This window comes from Rhinoderma darwinii, chromosome 8 (genome assembly GCF_050947455.1).
Source record: "Rhinoderma darwinii isolate aRhiDar2 chromosome 8, aRhiDar2.hap1, whole genome shotgun sequence".
NCBI classification, from domain to species: Eukaryota; Metazoa; Chordata; class Amphibia; order Anura; family Rhinodermatidae; genus Rhinoderma; species Rhinoderma darwinii.
Genome location: NC_134694.1, coordinates 8,148,244 through 8,165,216, shown reverse-complemented (window position 1 = coordinate 8,165,216; position 16,973 = coordinate 8,148,244). Strand labels below are relative to the sequence as shown.

At 43.5% G+C, this 16,973-nt stretch overlaps 1 protein-coding gene across 1 annotated transcript; it reads right to left on the bottom strand.

Annotated features, from left to right (window-relative positions):
* Positions 1–610: 610 nt before the first annotated feature.
* Positions 611–14,072, bottom strand: LOC142658572 (CCN family member 1-like). The gene is made up of 5 exons (XM_075834147.1): positions 13,850–14,072; positions 5,400–5,613; positions 3,442–3,813; positions 2,936–3,129; positions 611–2,520 (listed from the first exon to the last, which is right to left on the bottom strand). Exons 1-5 carry the CDS (start codon positions 13,919–13,921, stop codon positions 2,218–2,220), a joined length of 1,155 nt encoding a protein of 384 aa, XP_075690262.1. The 5' UTR covers positions 13,922–14,072; the 3' UTR covers positions 611–2,217.
* Positions 14,073–16,973: the final 2,901 nt, after the last annotated feature.

Here is a 16,973-nt window from a genome sequence, read left to right as displayed (position 1 = left end):
ACACAGTGCAGGGAGCCGGGCTCCTAGCATCATACTTATGTACGATGCTAGGAGTCCCTGCCTCTCCGTGGAACTGCTGTCCCGTACTGAAAACATGATTACAGTACGGGACAGTTGTCCTGCAGAGAGGCAGGGACTCCTAGCATCGTATATAACTATGATGCTAGGAGCCCGGCTCCCTGCACTGTGTTCGGTCCGGGACTTGCGGCCGAAATACGTCCGTCAATTACGGACGTAAATAGTGTGTGTGCACATACCCTTAAAAAAAATATGTGAAAAATAAGAGGCAATGCAGGCAGCAATCTTGATGGCAAGGCCTATAAAAATGCAAATATACAACTTGTGGCATATGAAGGAGGGGTAGAGAATGGTCCACCCCTGACAATTTTCCAAAAGTCATGGGCACCACAGATCTCCTTCAAGGTCAGTTTTATGATCGACAAGAGTTTGTCCAGGACAAGAAAAACATTGTTACTTTCTTCCAGCACCACACCGATGTATAGGTTGTGTGTGGTATTGCAGCTAGTTCCATTAACTTGAATAGGGCTGAGTTGCAATACCACAAGCAACCTGTAGACAGATGTGGCACTTTTTTTTAAAATTTTTATTAAAGTAGACGTATTTTTCTAATCCTTTAATTAGGGACTCCCCTTTAAAAGGGGCATTCCAGGATTAGTAGGATTTTAAGCTAAAAGCAGTAACACCATTCCTTTAATTTAATGAGTTCAATTTACCCATTGGTTTGTATTGAAAATGTTGCAGTGATTCCCAGAATACTGCAGTCACATAACTAATAGGTTACGTGATTGCTGGACATATGACATCACACCGGACATGGATATGTCACCCACGGCTACATATTTTACATAAGGCTATACAAGCCTATAGGTAGGGTTTACTCCGGAGCAGAGCTATGTGTTTAGCCAAAAATAATTCTGATCATGGAAAACTCCTTTAAGGAAATCCTGTGTACACTGCGGCCTCTAGTCGGCTTACATTCTGGCTATCGAATGATATCACAGCCTCCAGATACATTTATTGGCTGAGATCTTCATGATGTCACTGGAGATCTGTGATGTCACTGGTTCTACATTCACAGGTATTCAAAGATCCATATGGCCTGGTTCTCATGGGTCTGATGATTTTACGCTTTTTTTACTTTGTGATCAACTTATTGTCAAGGAATCCTTTTAACAAACGGGGTTTTCCCAGAGTGGACAACCCCTTGGAAGCACATGAAGTCCTCAAGATCTTCATGTTGTCACGTTTTACACCCAAATTTTAGTACTGAGCGATGTCTCTGTAGTCATGTAAATAGATCATGTTCTAGAGTTACCACCAATGTTTGTCTATCCTAAAGGAACAGGTTTCAGTCCTAGGACCCTCATCACAAGGTCTTCACAAAAACTCTTAAATTGTGGAGTTGGAAACAAAATTTAAACAAAAACAAAACTTGAGACAGAATAAAGTCTCCGGTCTATATAACACGGCCAGACTGACCATTATTAAGAACTCGTCTTAAACCTAATTGGGTCCATCTTGGTCTTCAGTGTGGAATACATTGTAGTCATGATCAACCCTGTCTACTGTAGGGATAACAATGTTGACAATGGTCGTTAATCCAACTATTCCTCTTCTCTACACTATTCTCATCTAACATTTCCAAGTCCTCATGGGAGACTATTTTGACATTAGGTCTCCTCATAGGCTGAAGTAGGAAGACTTCTCGAAATGTTCAGACGTCTTCAAATTCACCATCACAGCTCTGGGCATCAGGTCAATGCTGCCAATGACGTGGTGGGACATCTAGTCCTTTATGTCATAATACTGCTCTGCTGTAGTCCACACAGTCAAACTGTACAGATACCCTGAAATCTCCCTTGACCGGGACTCCTCTACAATCTAATTGTGCTGCACATTTACGGCTAACGTTAATGTATCTTATAGCCCACATTGGAATAAATCTGCCTCTCTACCATTGCTAAGCCCGTGACGTGCGTCACTCTTCCATTCGATAATTTTGCTTTCAAGAGGGTCAATGGTAAAGTCATGCCTCACTAGACCACTTATGAATGTGACGCACCATCCACTATATTACCACCCAATATTGGGTGGTCGGGCCCTGTAAGTCGGAAATATTTTGAAGGATGGGGAACCATTTTTTTTTTCTTGGCCACCACCCCATAAGTCTGAAAGAAAAAAAGCCATTCTGGCCACTCAGTCTGTGAATTTGTGGATATCATTGTGTAACCGGTAATGGGGGTATGACAGCTCACTGTGATAGGGGCAGTTTTGATGACACCTGCACTTTTCAATCCACATCATGCTTTTCTGGAAAGTGTCACCATCATCGCAACGGAAGCGCACCCTCATGGTTCTGGTCTTGGATGGGGTGCAGCACCGGCCATCTGTGCAGGACCCACAGTAGTTTGGCTTGTACCTCCGCACGCTGGTGCACCCGGCATAGGTGAAATGCATCGCCTGCTTGGCTTTCTTTGTTCGGGTGCATTTTTTGCCATTCTAATTGGAAAAAAAATAAAAATATGCACCAAATTACAACTTCAAAAAACATGCAACTTGTCTCGAGCCATAGAAAGTTATTTTTTAGGACAAGTATATTTTCGGCTAATCGAATGGCCGTACATGTAATACGTTAACAGGGCATATGGACAGGAATGGTTTGAGACAACCCCTTTAAAGCCTGGGTTTAGAAATCCACAAAACATTCCTTCAGATACATCTTCCAGTTTTAGTCTTGAATTTCTGTTGCTTCCCATAATCTAAGAGGGACACTGGCAAAGTAAAGTGGTAGTAGCTACAGCTGTCTGCAGTGTGCTCCAAGCTCTTCAGTTGGCCAATTTTTTTTTGGGGGGGGGGGGGGGGTTTTACCGTCCCGGTCTTCCACATACCCAACAAAGAAAGAACAATAATTTACCTTGGGTTTGGATGTCAAAGGGTCTTTGCAGGGCCGGATTTGGCACAAGCGAGTCTCCTTCATGAGCTTGCATTGAGGGTTATCATTGGTTATCCTGGTGGAGAGTCCCATGCCACAAGATTTAGAGCATTGAGACCATTCTGTTGTTTGGATGGCACAGCTGGATCGATCTGGTTGGGGGTGAGGACCCAGACCTGTATGCAGAAAAATTTAGAGAAATAAAGAGGTTGTCCCAATCGCTAGTTGTTTCTGAAGAGCTATCGTAGGGCTTTGTAGTTATATATGGAGCCAATAAACGCAGCCATGAGACCCTAAATGACAGACTCCATACTCAGGCCTACGGGTTCAGCATAACCATTAGGGAAAGAATTTAAAAAACAGCCCCCAACCTGGTCTTAATTCTTGGCAGGTTTGCAGTATTCGCTAAAGTTGGGTTGGGCGAAAACCAGATATGTAGGGGTTGGTTTCATGATGAGGAGAAAGGCAAAAGACTCCCCACAACTTACCCGTCTCCATTTTGTATCCATTTCGGACCAAAGTAATGAGCTCGTTGCTAGATACTGGTTCAACATCTTCCTGGTCTAAGTTTTCTTCAGACGACTTCAAATGGTCATCCACGTCTCCAATGGTGGTGTCTCCAGAGTCCTCTGAGATGTGGTTGCTATCACACATCCACTCCTCACAGCACTGGCCAGGGACCTTCACTAGTCTTGGATTAATGCAGTCCACGCTAGGCACAGACATCTCCTGAGGACACAGGGGCATGCATCCCACCACTCCATCCATACAGTAGCACTGGTGCTTGCAGTTGAATTGAAAGTTCTCCCCATTCTGATAGATTTGCCCGAAGAATTCACAAGGTCGACCTTCAGATTTTGCTGGAGGAAAAGACCAAAAGATATCAATAGTAAAATGCTAATGTTCACAAAAACAAATTGATCATTCATCCTATAAGCGAAACGATGTTTCCCACTTTGGCGTTATGAGCTCCCCTGTAACAGATCAAAGTTCTTGGGACCAATATGGATAGGTCTTCAATCAGAAATGGAGACTTTGGGGTGTCCAAGAAGACTGTAGACTTCATATGACATACCAAGGGGTTAGGTTGGAGTTATGTGGTAACCTTATGGATCTCTGAGAAATTGGACATCTACTCTTTCTCTAGCCCACACACCAAGGATAGGAGAAGCAAAGCAGAAAGAAGACCTCTCACTGGCCAACCAGGTGCCAGCCTCCAGGAACCCGACTTGGAGATCCCACAGTCACAAATGGAAGAGGCACAGCACTCCAGAACGAAGTACTGACTCTATTTTTACCGTTATTCTAGGGTTACTCCAAAATTATCTTCAAACCTATCATGGGAGGATCTCATGGCTTGGACCTTCTCAATTTGCCAGGGTAATGAAGTTCTGTAGAAGAACCAAACCTCTTAGTCCTGCTTGGAGGTGTCTAAGGTTAATGTGAAGGTGTATGTAACCTTAAATTAATTTGGAACTAACTAAAGGAAGGGGTTGTGCTAGTTTAGTCATTGGGGTATGACCTAACAGACAATGCTCACGATAGAACGCCAGTGAAATTGCCTCTTGAAGTGTCTACAGGTGGCGATCATGGAAGCATTTTTGGAACGTGTGACTAAATTATTAATAAAAAACCCTTTAATTATTTGAGGCCTGTCCCTTTACCATGACAGAAGGTCCAGAATTACTCGGAAGTCACCATAGGTCACACCGTTATGATCCGGGAGCCTTGTAATGTGATCTGTGGTAAACTTCTACTCCCAAAGGAACAGGATGACCCTCAGATGCTTGTTAAAGGTGGCATTAAATTGGTCGGTAGTGCCTGTAGTTGAGAATTATAAAAGTTCTGGGCAATTATCCTTGTGGAGCAGAGCCCAAGTGTTTACTGTTCCAGGGCGGGTTATCTGCAGACAGGAAGAGGATAGCTGGCGAGACATCTTGCCAGGTGCGGTGTTGACTTAAATTAGATCTGCTCTTCAAAAACAGCCCAGCCGACGTTAGAGCCACGGCCAAATACCAGCCTATTGCCCAGTGGACATCGAGCTCATCTTCTGCTAATGACTTGTGATAGGTAAAGAGAGAGGTGCAAATCTAAATGCAATTACACCCTTATCTGGGTCACCAGCCAAGCTGAAGTAAAAAGCCCCAATTATTCCTGTTCGTTGCCTTGGTACATACAAATGTTTTTGCCAACTTTTTATGGGTGGTAAACATGGCAGGAGGTGTGCCCAAAGCAAAGGTGCTTGGTCTGACTGCTGCCTTAACTGTGCCACAGTTTTCGTACAGCTGTGTATGATGCCAATTCCAGACAAACTGGTTTTCACAACAGGGGGTGAGATAAGGGGCACCGTAGGCACAGCTTTTCTCTTGAAAACCATAGGCGATTGGAATTACAAAGGATCGGACGAGTTAAAATCCAGTTTCATACAAGTCAGGTAACTACTTACCGCGGCAGATACCCTTGGTAGATGAGGGGTCAGCTCCAAAGTCGCAGTGCAGCCCCTTGATGTGGTCACAGGGGTGACTCAAATCACAGTCCTGGTTGTACTGACGGGCACAGACCTTACAGCATCCACAACTGTCCGTCACAAGACTGATACCAGGGGCACACGTTTGAGTTTCCTTGGGGCAGACGCATGTTGATGGGCATGAGGGTTCCCCCTATAGAATGAAAAAATATATATATGATTGTCACATTTACGACTTTAAAGAACACACAAAACAGCGAAGACTTGTGAATGCAGCTCTGGATCTTCCGGTTTCCAGTTAAAGCACAAACTGCAAGATTTCACATATCTGCAGTCCCTGCTGATTCAGGGTCTCTCTCGACTTGAAAATGCTCTTCTTTATTGCATTGTAGGTAATGTCAACACCAGGCACAGTACAGTAGCGAGGCAGAAGAAAAAAAAATACATCTCCTACAATGCAATTCACCAGAGAGCACTGAATTACTGTAGTAACGGATTGTGCTCGGGGTGGGTTTGGTTCTCCAGCCATCTCGCCAGGTAATTGTGACTGACAGCTCGGTGGACCTGCTATTGGTGGAACCACAGGAGAGGCTTTATAACGGATCGGGAAACTAATATGTTGTAGCAGGTTACACGGTAATGACAGGATAACATAAAATGGCAAAGATTCAATGAGAAGTCAAATATTTCCCCTCAGTCTCAAGGTTTCTTACAGATAAAGCCAAATGTCACAACTCACTGCCGCATCACATCTGCAAGAGAGTACATCCTGGAAGTATTATAGTAGTTATATTCTTGTATATAGGAGCAGTATTATAGTAGTTATATTCTTGTATATAGGGGGCAGTATTATAGTAGTTATATTCTTGTATATAGGAGCAGTATTATAGTAGTTATATTCTTGTATATAGGGGCAGTATTATAGTAGTTATATTCTTGTATATAGGAGCAGTATTATAGTAGTTATATTCTTGTATATAGGGGCAGTATTATAGTAGTTATATTCTTGTATATAGGAGCAGTATTATAGTAGTTATATTCTTGTATATAGGAGCAGTATTATAGTAGTTATATTCTTGTATATAGGGGCCAGTATTATAGTAGTTATATTCTTGTATATAGAGGGCAGTATTATAGTAGTTATATTCTTGTATATAGGAGCAGTATTATAGTAGTTATATTCTTGTATATAGGAGCAGTATTATAGTAGTTATATTCTTGTATATAGGAGCAGTATTATAGTAGTTATATTCTTGTATATAGGGGCAGTATTATAGTAGTTATATTCTTGTATATAGAGGCAGTATTATAGTAGTTATATTCTTGTATATAGGGGGCAGTATTATAGTAGTTATATTCTTGTATATAGGGGCAGTATTATAGTAGTTATATTCTTGTATATAGGGGGCAGTATTATAGTAGTTATATTCTTGTATATAGGGAGCAGTATTATAGTAGCTATATTCTTGTATATAGGGGGCAGTATTATAGTAGTTATATTCTTGTATATAGGGAGTAGTATTATAGTAGTTATATTCTTGTATATAGGGAGTAGTATTATAGTAGTTATATTCTTGTATATAGGAGCAGTATTATAGTAGTTATATTCTTGTATATAGGGGGCAGTATTATAGTAGTTATATTCTTGTATATAGGGGGCAGTATTATAGTAGTTATATTCTTGTATATAGGAGGCAGTATTATAATAGTTATATTCTTGTATATAGAGGCAGTATTATAGTAGTTATATTCTTGTATATAGTGGGCAGTATTATAGTAGGAAAAAGCTCCTACCAGGACAAATTCAGAATATGCGCTCTGCACATGGGAGAGAATTTGAATATTTAAAAAAAAGATTTAGTAAAAACAAATCTTTTTATAAATAAGTCTTTGCTCCCCGTTTCATGTCAATATCAAGCGTGGGAAAATGAAACGGTTAAAGTGAACGGCCCTTCAACAATATTTGGCCCTTAGTGACTTTGATTACACTTTTTATAGCATTATAACACGGGCTGGAGAGATAAAATGTTATAAATGATAATAAACACTGAGAAAGTTGAATTGCAGGAGAAGCGTTTTTGGTAAACACCAAAGATTAACCCCATTAGGAATTTTTGATTTTCAGTTTTCTGTTCTCCGCTGTGGATGTCAGAAATTTAGTTGGTGAAATTTTTAAATTCTCCCAAGTTAATCCTCAAATTACAGCCAATTCCTGCACGGGCAGCCAAAGACTGGCATAAACAAAGGACCACGTGACCCGGTGACTCATACCAGCTCCGCCTTAAACCTGGCATCACTCACAGGATTTGGACAGGGCAGGAACTGTGACTCTGGGATTAACAGAGCGCCGCTTTACTACTCCTGTTATGATAACCAGTTCAGGACTGGAAAAAAGGTAAAGACGAGAAAATATTTACTTTAACCGCACAGTTCTCCGATTATTAAAAATAGCATCTAGTGGTTTCCAGCAAATTCCACGGAGGAATAAATATATATATTTGTGAACGCTGCGCTGCTTTCCCCTGTATCTTAGCCTGTAATAAGGGATACTGTCTGCTGAGCGGTGTATCCAAGCCCATCGTGTGTGATACTGTCTGCTGTGCCAGTGTATCTACTCGTGTCATGTGAGATAATGCATACGGAGCTGGTGTATCTAAGCTTACGATGTGGGATACGGTCTGCTAGTAGTGTATCTAAGCCTTTACTAACTCAGCAGATAAGTACTGTAGCATTATTCTACTGTACGTCCACGGTCACACATGTCACCCACATCTTCCAATATTTCAACATATAAAAAATCTGTATTTCTGCCATTAAAAATCTTAACTTCCGATGGACAGCCAAATAACCGCCCACACTGGCAGCGATACATTGTATTCCGGGAATTTTATTCAAGATACGTATCCATCCTTATCAGCCGTCTTAGGGTATGTTCACACGGCCTATTTACGGACGTAATTCGGGCGTTTTTGCCCTGAATTACGTCTGAAAATAGCGCTGACAAACATCTGCCCATTGAAAGCAATGGGCAGACGTTTGTCTGTTCACACGAGGCGTATATTTACGCGCCGCTGTCAAATGACGGCGCGTAAATAGACGCCCGCGTAGAAGAAGTGACCTGTCACTTCTTTGGCCGTAATTGGAGCCGCTATTCATTGACTCCAATGAATAGCAGCGCTAATTACGGCCGTAATTGACGCGGCGTTCAAGCGCCTGCACATGCCGGTACGGCTGAAATTACGGGGATGTTTTCAGGCTGAAACATCCCCGTAATTTCAGCCGTTACGGACCCCCGCCGTGTGAACATACCCTTACATGAAACATGATTAGGAAATAACGTTAAATAAATCTTGTAAAAAAAATAAAAAAGTACTAAAAAATGTCCATATCGAATCAGTTTCCATTTTTCTTCAGTACAGGTTAGAAAATAAAGTCATTTGATTGGTTGCATTTAACGATCTCCAGACCAAAAAAAACAAACAATCAATGTTGCCCTGAGCAACCAGAGGAAACATGGTCAATGGAAAGTGAATGTCAGAGTACCTACACAATACTGTCATACCCATATAGTACCAACATAGCCTACACAATACTGACATACAGGGTCTACACAATAGTGCCACATCCGTACAGTACCTACATAGTGCCAAACACTGCCATACCCATATAGTACCAAACAATACTATACAGTGCCTACACAATACTGCCATACCCATATAGAACCAACATAGTGCCATGCCCATATAGTACCAATAGTGCCTACACAATACTGTTATACCCATATAGCACCAACATAGTGCCAAACAGTGCCATACCCATATAGTACCAACATAGTGTCAAAACAATACTATACAGTGCCAACACAATGCCATACCCAAGCACTAACAGTGCCATACACAATACTAAATCACACAATAATGCCATACCCATTCAATACCAACATAGTACCATACAGTGCCTCCACGATTGTGCCAGCCAGTATCAAACACAGCAATACCGTACAAAGTCTACATAATATTGTCACAGATAACATAAGTGCCATAAAGTGAAGAACCGTCATATACAGTCTACATAACAGTATACACGATATCACAGCCAGCGCCGTCTCGTGTGCTTAGAGTGGGCCACATATGGCAGGAACAGAGTAATCCAGGGGTAAAGAACTGCAGATCTCTCCATCCTATATGTGCGGGGAGCCCCCCCCTCCCCAACCACCACCAGCCGACAAATCCAAATCAGATGGTTAACAACCACTAACCTGGAAGAACCGATGAGAATCAAGTGGTTTTCCAGCACTTATTAATGGCCTATCATTAACATCGGCCATTAATATCTCATCAGTGGGGGTTCCTCACCCACACCGATCAGATGCCTTCATTGGGACCGAGCTGCAATACCAGGCACAGCCACAACCAAATTTATGGCGCCGTGTCTGGGTAAACAAGGCACTGCTGTTGCACCACTGAGCCTTCATTCACTTGATCGGCAAGATCAGACTCCGACTAAGGATAGGCCATGAATATTATAGGCCTGGAAAACCCTTTTAAAGGTGGCCAGAATCCAAGGGAAAGTTGTAGACAATTATGATGCCCAATGGGCGTCATTTTTTGGGTACAATTTTGCAGGTCAAATATAACATACATGCACCAGCAATAGTCAGAGGACACTGCAACTATAGCAGTCAGCCGCGTAGTCCTGAGGGCATTCTGGCTGGATGACAAGACCCGCATCACCAGGGATTTGGAAATAATCCAGGGGCTGTGGCAAGGCACTCTTCACTCCTGCCAAGTATGCCATTTACCCCCCCTAAGCCGCGTGTCGTCTATTAACTGCACAATGCCATCTACAGTGCCCACCACTAACATTTAGCAGATAAGTCATATTTCATATAGGGCAACTCACCCACCTCTCACTCTATTCCTCCTGAACGTAATAATAAATTAGAAGAATGCCAGAGAGACGGTGAAGACTGACACGGAGGCCATGTTCACTATATAACAGCATTGAAAGGGATCTTTATTGAACACTCGTTTCCCTCGTTATTTCTGCATGGCTCCTCTCTGTGGCAGCGGCACAGCCCCACTGTGTAAAAACATCCTTCGGCCTGATTCAGACGAGTGTGTCAGTTTTGAGTCCACAAAAAACGGACCGTATTTAACGCAGTTCCGTGTGGCATCATTTTATTATTTTTTTCTCAGCATTTCTTTAGCATCTGTCGCGAGAGAGACACGGACAGTACACGGATGACGTCCTTGCGCTGTCTGATTTTCACGCACCCACTGACTTCAATGGGCGATGTGGTCCGCAAAAACCGACATGCAGTGAGTTTCATGCAATGGAAACACGCTACGTGAAAAATCACGGACATCTGAATAGCCTCATTGGATTGCATAGGACCGTGTGCAGCCTGTTTTTTTTTTTAGTGGACAGCACACGGACATATACAACGTTCGTCTGAATAAGGCCTAGAGAGGGGGCAGGGTGGAATATTACCCTGTATAACACAATACAGATGTATAGGTCTTACAGGGTTTATGGAAAGCTGGATATAATGGCTGCCATTAGTGGTTGTAGGAGGCCCGGATAATACAGGAGCACTGGAGGCTGCACACAAGAATTTGTAAAATCTGATAAAACGTGAAGTTATAAACAGTTCCAGAGCTGAACTCCCACCGTGCAGCGCGTAGCGAGTGATACCCGCCACACAGGAGCCTGGACCACGGCCAATGGCTGCGGGAGCCGAGTACGGAGGGTCAATACTGGAGAACCCTAGAAACGGTTCACACTCTAATGACAGCGCGGAAGTCCCAGGGTGGTCCCACTGACCAGAAACGGCACCGTCACCCAACGAGAGGTTAACCAAGAACACCAGAGGAGAATATCTGTTCGTGGGAAAGCTGTGTGACAAATACGGCCACCATTAGGTCTCCAATAGAAGTTGCCAAATATATGCCATATGAGAGCTAGGAATGTACTGAGACTAGGCAGATTTAGCTGGGGAGGGTGTATCGGCAGCCATACTGGTCATCACCCAGCTTTCCCAGAACCAGAGAAGAATCTGGAACATTTCAGTTAGGTAGAAAAGGACGAAACCCACTCGGCATAAGATCGGGAGTACACAACCCCCATTTGGCCATATTAGGTGGATATAAGGGGCGCTATATGGGTCAGCAACTTTAACCCTTTAAAATATAGGAGGAGCCCAGGACATATAGGACAGAGCAGTTCTTCCCCGAGACCACCACCCCGGCATACGTCCTGCCGCTATACCCCACAGATCCCTATTCATACATTCTATAAGTTACAATATAGGGGACAATAAGCAGCTGCCACATTCTGATTGGTAGCCGGAAAGATATAGAACGGTATTGCTTGAGACCCCCGGACCGAGCAGCATGGTCGCAGCTCTACCGCCTCTTATTGGGGGTCCAGACTGAGACTTAACTGTAAAGTGACTCCCTGGTAATAGGTAGAAAGATTGAAGCCCCCTCCGCAGTCTTCAGCCCCTCAGTCACTTAATGCAGGAATGTGGGGTCCGCAAATCGGATGTTTTCCTTCAGAGTTTCCAGTTGAGCAGAATATCAAATCATCGCGCCAAGCCCTTGAAATGTGATATTGGCAGGCGACGGGGAGATTATACATAAACATACAGGGATGTGGAGGGCGAGAGCGGCACCAACTGTTTACAAACCTGCAGCGCTGACGGGTATTTATAGTGGCATGAATTATAAGGTGAGTGAAGGGTAGAGAACACCCCAACTTTGCTTAAAGGGGCAGACACTTTAATGTCAGAATAAGAAAGGGGGGGGGGGGGTCATACAACGGACACTTGGGCTACCCAATTAGCATAACGGGCAGGTACAAGACCCCCAGGTGGAGGATCGGGAGGGGTGAGGCAAACATTAGCATCTCTTTATTATTAGGGAATCTTCTAGGGTCAGGCTGGTAGTATTACCGATGTATATAAGACCAGTGGATTTACCCACGACCTATGCCACCCTATTATGTGCCACCATGAGCCGCTATCTTGGATATGCCTGAAGATGCAGAGACCTTGCAATATCACAAATCACTCGTCGGCCACATTTATGCTAAAATTATGCCACCTTTGCCAGCTGGCACCGTGCCAACCTATAAATAAAAATATCCCTGTTCAGCAGACATGGCCCCAGAACGTTACATTACAGCGTTCTCCGTCCTAGCTGCAGGTAACCTCTGCCTGGCTTTTGAAGAACTACAAGTCCCAGCATCGGCTGCCTACCTCTGCAGCGGGCATTATATGCTGGCACTTGTGGCTCTAAACCAAACACCATAGATTATGTCCTCCTAAGAATTCTTCATACAACGCGCTGTACATTATACAGAATATTCGCCGGAACATTGCCAACGTGGGGGTCCTCACCCAGCTTTTCCAGGCTCCTGAACAGCAAACATGACTACATACGCAGCAACACATCCGCCTGCCCCGTGTCACCGTCACCATTCAGGAGACTGGGAAAGCCGGTTGTGGAGGAGCCAGCATGGCGGCTATATTGGTTGTCACCCAGCTTTCCCACGTACAGCTGGAATAAAAAAATAAATAGAACTTTTATCGCACAGTAAAATTACACGAGCCTTCACCTGGCACGGAAATGGTTAATGGGCACCATTCTGGAGAACCCCGCCCCCCTTATCCCAGCACTCCGCCAGCCCTGGACCAATCAGCGGCCTTAAAAAGGAGACTTTGATCTCCGCATCACAACAAAGTCATTTATTATAATAAGTCTGCGGAGGAAATCACTAATGGCCGACCAGAAAGACGGGATTGTTTCCGATCAGACACGTGGGAGGGGGGACTGGGAAATACTAATGGACCCCAGATCCCTCTATACAAGTGCTAGAGTGCAAGCTCTGCAGACCAGTACCACTACATCCAGCGCAAGCTGCACCTCCCCTGGTCACGTACAACTAGAACCAATGCATGGTGAAAGTCTGATAGGAGTTGTATTCCCCAACATCTGGCTGCACAGCCTTGATTAATAATGATGAGTTAGAGGTCACTACCCAATCATTCCATGGTGGTGAACTACAACTCCCAGCATGTCCATGCAGCTCAATACAAAAAGTTATGATAATCAATGCAATGCTGGGACTGTAGTCTCTTCAGGTCTAGTATCTCACCACAATATCATGCTATGCTAGTTAGGAACTACAACTCCCAGCATGCTCATGCAGGTGAATACAAAGTAAAGGAAAGGGTATGCAATGCTGGGATTTGTAGTTCGCCTCTTTAAGTCTAAACAATGTCATGCTATGAGGAACTACAACTCCCAGCATGTGCTGTCCTGGACTTATATCATCAGGACAAACATGAACTTAAAAACATAAAGTCGTTGTGCCAGTGCAGCGGGGGTGGGGGTCTCCCATACAGAAATAGATGCAGCACTTACCATCTTCCCACAGCAAGCGATCCCCAGCAATGCAGCCAGAAGCAGCGATCCAGGGCAGATGTCCGCAAACATTGTCCAAAGACCGCAAGCAGAGGAGTGTAACGTAATGTAATATAATGCAGCAGGTACAGGACCAGGGATCCTTAGTCACACTTTGGGGAGGGGGTTGCTGGGTATTTGGGGGGTTGAGCTGGTGCTTGGCTTCTCAGAGCCACAGATCACCTGCGAGTCTCAGCTGTTCATTGACAAAACTCTGCCAGCTGCTCCCTTATATATATAGAGCCAGCCCCGCCCCCGCCGTGACGTCACTCATCCCTGGCACACGAGAAGAGCCCGGCGCTGGCAAACGAGTCTCAGCGCTGCCACCTACCGGCTGATATGGAAAGTGCAGCTCTGCCGCACATTCCCTCACTAAGAATAGCAGCAAGTCAGGACACAGTTGTCAACTCTCCCTGAATTCCTGAGAGAGTCACAAAGTTTCTTCCTGCACAGTTCTAAGGAACAAAATGCAGTTACTTGGGTCCCTATCGGTACTGTGTGTGGCAGTGGCATCGCTAGCGCTGGGCGCCATGCCTCAGGTCTTTGTCCAGTGACCTGGGTGGCACTGTGCCAGACATTATCTTTATATTTTTTTACACTCAGAGCTCCAAATCTCCTGCTTCCCCTCACACAGTCAGAGATCAATATTAATATTCTGGCTCCGTGCAGCTGCCACTAGATGGAGCTCACTACATAGGGATTTATACAGCTAGTATTGAAATAATCTGTATGCAGTGAGCGCCCTCTAGTGGCGGCTGCAGGCAAATGCTATGACTGTGTGATAGGAAGAATGGGAAGCAGTTCAGTGTAGGGACCCCTCTCACCTACCGTAGGACCCCAATCGTAGTTGTCTGTTTTGATCCCCACCTATTCCGAGAGAGAATGTCCTGGTCACTGTTCTTAATAAAAGGCAACTTTTCATTGATACGAATAGAGGCCCCCTACAGACATCTGGGCCCCTCTTTCTAAGAATATGTGGGGTTCTAGCATTGGGACCCCCACCAATTAAACATTTTTGGCAGTTCTAATATCGGTACCTCCATTTAGGCTAGTGGTCACCCATTTGTGACTCTCCAGAATGCACTTCAGGAATTTCCTCATTTATCTTCTGTTCAATCACTTGTAATCCCTACGGTTTTCTCATTTGTCGTTTGTTAATTCCATTGCAATCCCTACTGTTTCCTCATTCATCTTCTGTTCATTACCTTCATAATCCCTGTTTCCTCTTCATTCATCTTCCATTGATTCCCTCTCAGTCCCTACTTTATTATTCATTTATCCTCTTGTTCAAAACCTTATTTTTAATTCCTCTTCTGCGTATTCCTCCACAATCCCTACTTTTTCTCCATTCCTCTTCTTCGTATTCCTCTACAATCCCTATTTTATCTCCTTTCCTCTTCTGCTTATTCCTTCACATTTCCTACTTTATCTCCATTCCTCTTCTGCTTATTCATTCACAATCCCTACTTTATCTCCATTCCTCTTCTGCTTATTCCTTCACAAGCCCTACTTTCTCTCCATTCCTCTTCTGCTTATTCATTCACAATCCCTACTTTATCTCCATTCCTCTTCTGCTTATTCATTCACAATCCCTACTTTCTCTCCATTCCTCTTCTGCTCATTCATTCACAATCCCTACTTTCTCTCCATTCCTCTTCTGCTTATTCCTTCACAATCCCTACTTTCTCTCCATTCCTCTTCTTTCTTATTCCTTCACAATCCCTACTTTATCTCCATTCCTCTTCTGCTTATTCATTCACAATCCCTACTTTATCTCCATTCCTCTTCTGCTTATTCCTTCACAAGCCCTACTTTCTCTCAATTCCTCTTCTGCTTATTCATTCACAATCCCTACTTTATCTCCATTCCTCTTCTGCTTATTCCTTCACAATCCCTACTTTCACTCCATTCTTCTTCTGCTTATTCCTTCACAATCCCTACTTTCACTCCATTCTTTTTCTGCTTATGCATTCACAATCTCTACTTTCTCTCCATTCCTCCTCTGTGTATTCCTTCATAATCCCTACTGTATCTCCATTCCTCTTCTGCTTATTCATTCACAATCCCTACTTTATCTCCATTCCTCTTCTGCTTATTCAGTCACAATCCCTACTTTATATCCATTCCTCTTCTACATATTCATTCACAATCCCTACCTTATCTCCATTCCTCTTCTGCTTATTCCTTCACAGTCCCTACTTTCTCTGCATTCTTCTTCTGCTTATTCCTTCACAATCCCTACTTTTTCTCCATTCCTCTTCTGCTTATTCCTTCACAATCCCTACTTTCTCTCCATTCCTCTTCTGCTCATTCATCCACAATCCCTACTTTCTCTCCATTCCTCTTCTGCTCATTCATCCACAATCCCTACTTTATCTCCATTCCTCTTCTGCTTATTCCTTCACAATCCCTACTTTCTCTCCATTCCTCTTCTTTCTTATTCCTTCACAATCCCTACTTATCTCCATTCCTCTTCTGCTTATTCATTCACAATCCCTACTTTCTCTCCATTCTTCTTCTGCTTATGCATTTACAATCCCTACTTTCTCTCCATTACTCTTCTGCTTATTCCTTCACAATCTCTACTTTCTCTCCATTCCTTCTCTGCGTATTCCTTCATAATCCCTACTGTATCTCCATTCCTCTTCTGCTTATTCATTCACAATCCCTACTTTATGTCCATTCCTCTTCTGCTTATTCAGTCACAATCCCTACTTTATATCCATTCCTCTTCTACTTATTCATTCACAATCCCTACCTTATCTCCATTCCTCTTCTGCTTATTCCTTCACAGTCTCTACTTTCTCTGCATTCTTCTTCTGCTTATTCCTTCACAATCCATACTTTTTCTCCATTCCTCTTCTGCTTATTCCTTCACAATCCCTACTTTCTCTCCATTCCTCCTCTGCATATTCCTTCACAATCCCTACTTTATCTCCATTCCTCTTCTGCTTATTCATTCATTCATTCATTCATTCATTCATTCACAATCCCTACTTTCTCTCTACTCCTCCTCTGCGTATTCCTTCACAATCCCTACTTTATCTCCATTCCTCTTCTGCTTATTCCTTCACAATCCCTACTT

What these genes read in the sequence shown, in the direction of transcription:
- LOC142658572 (XM_075834147.1), bottom strand. Translation starts at nt 13,921, where the DNA reads ATGTTTGCGGACATCTGCCCTGGATCGCTGCTTCTGGCTGCATTGCTG. An exon ending in TCGCTTGCTGTGGGAAGATG is followed by an intron (nt 5,614 to 13,849) that starts GTAAGTGCTGCA and finishes TTCATTCTATAG; the next exon opens with GGGGAACCCTCATGCCCATC. An exon ending in TGGATACAAAATGGAGACGG is followed by an intron (nt 3,130 to 3,441) that starts GTAAGTTGTGGG and finishes TTCTGCATACAG; the next exon opens with GTCTGGGTCCTCACCCCCAA.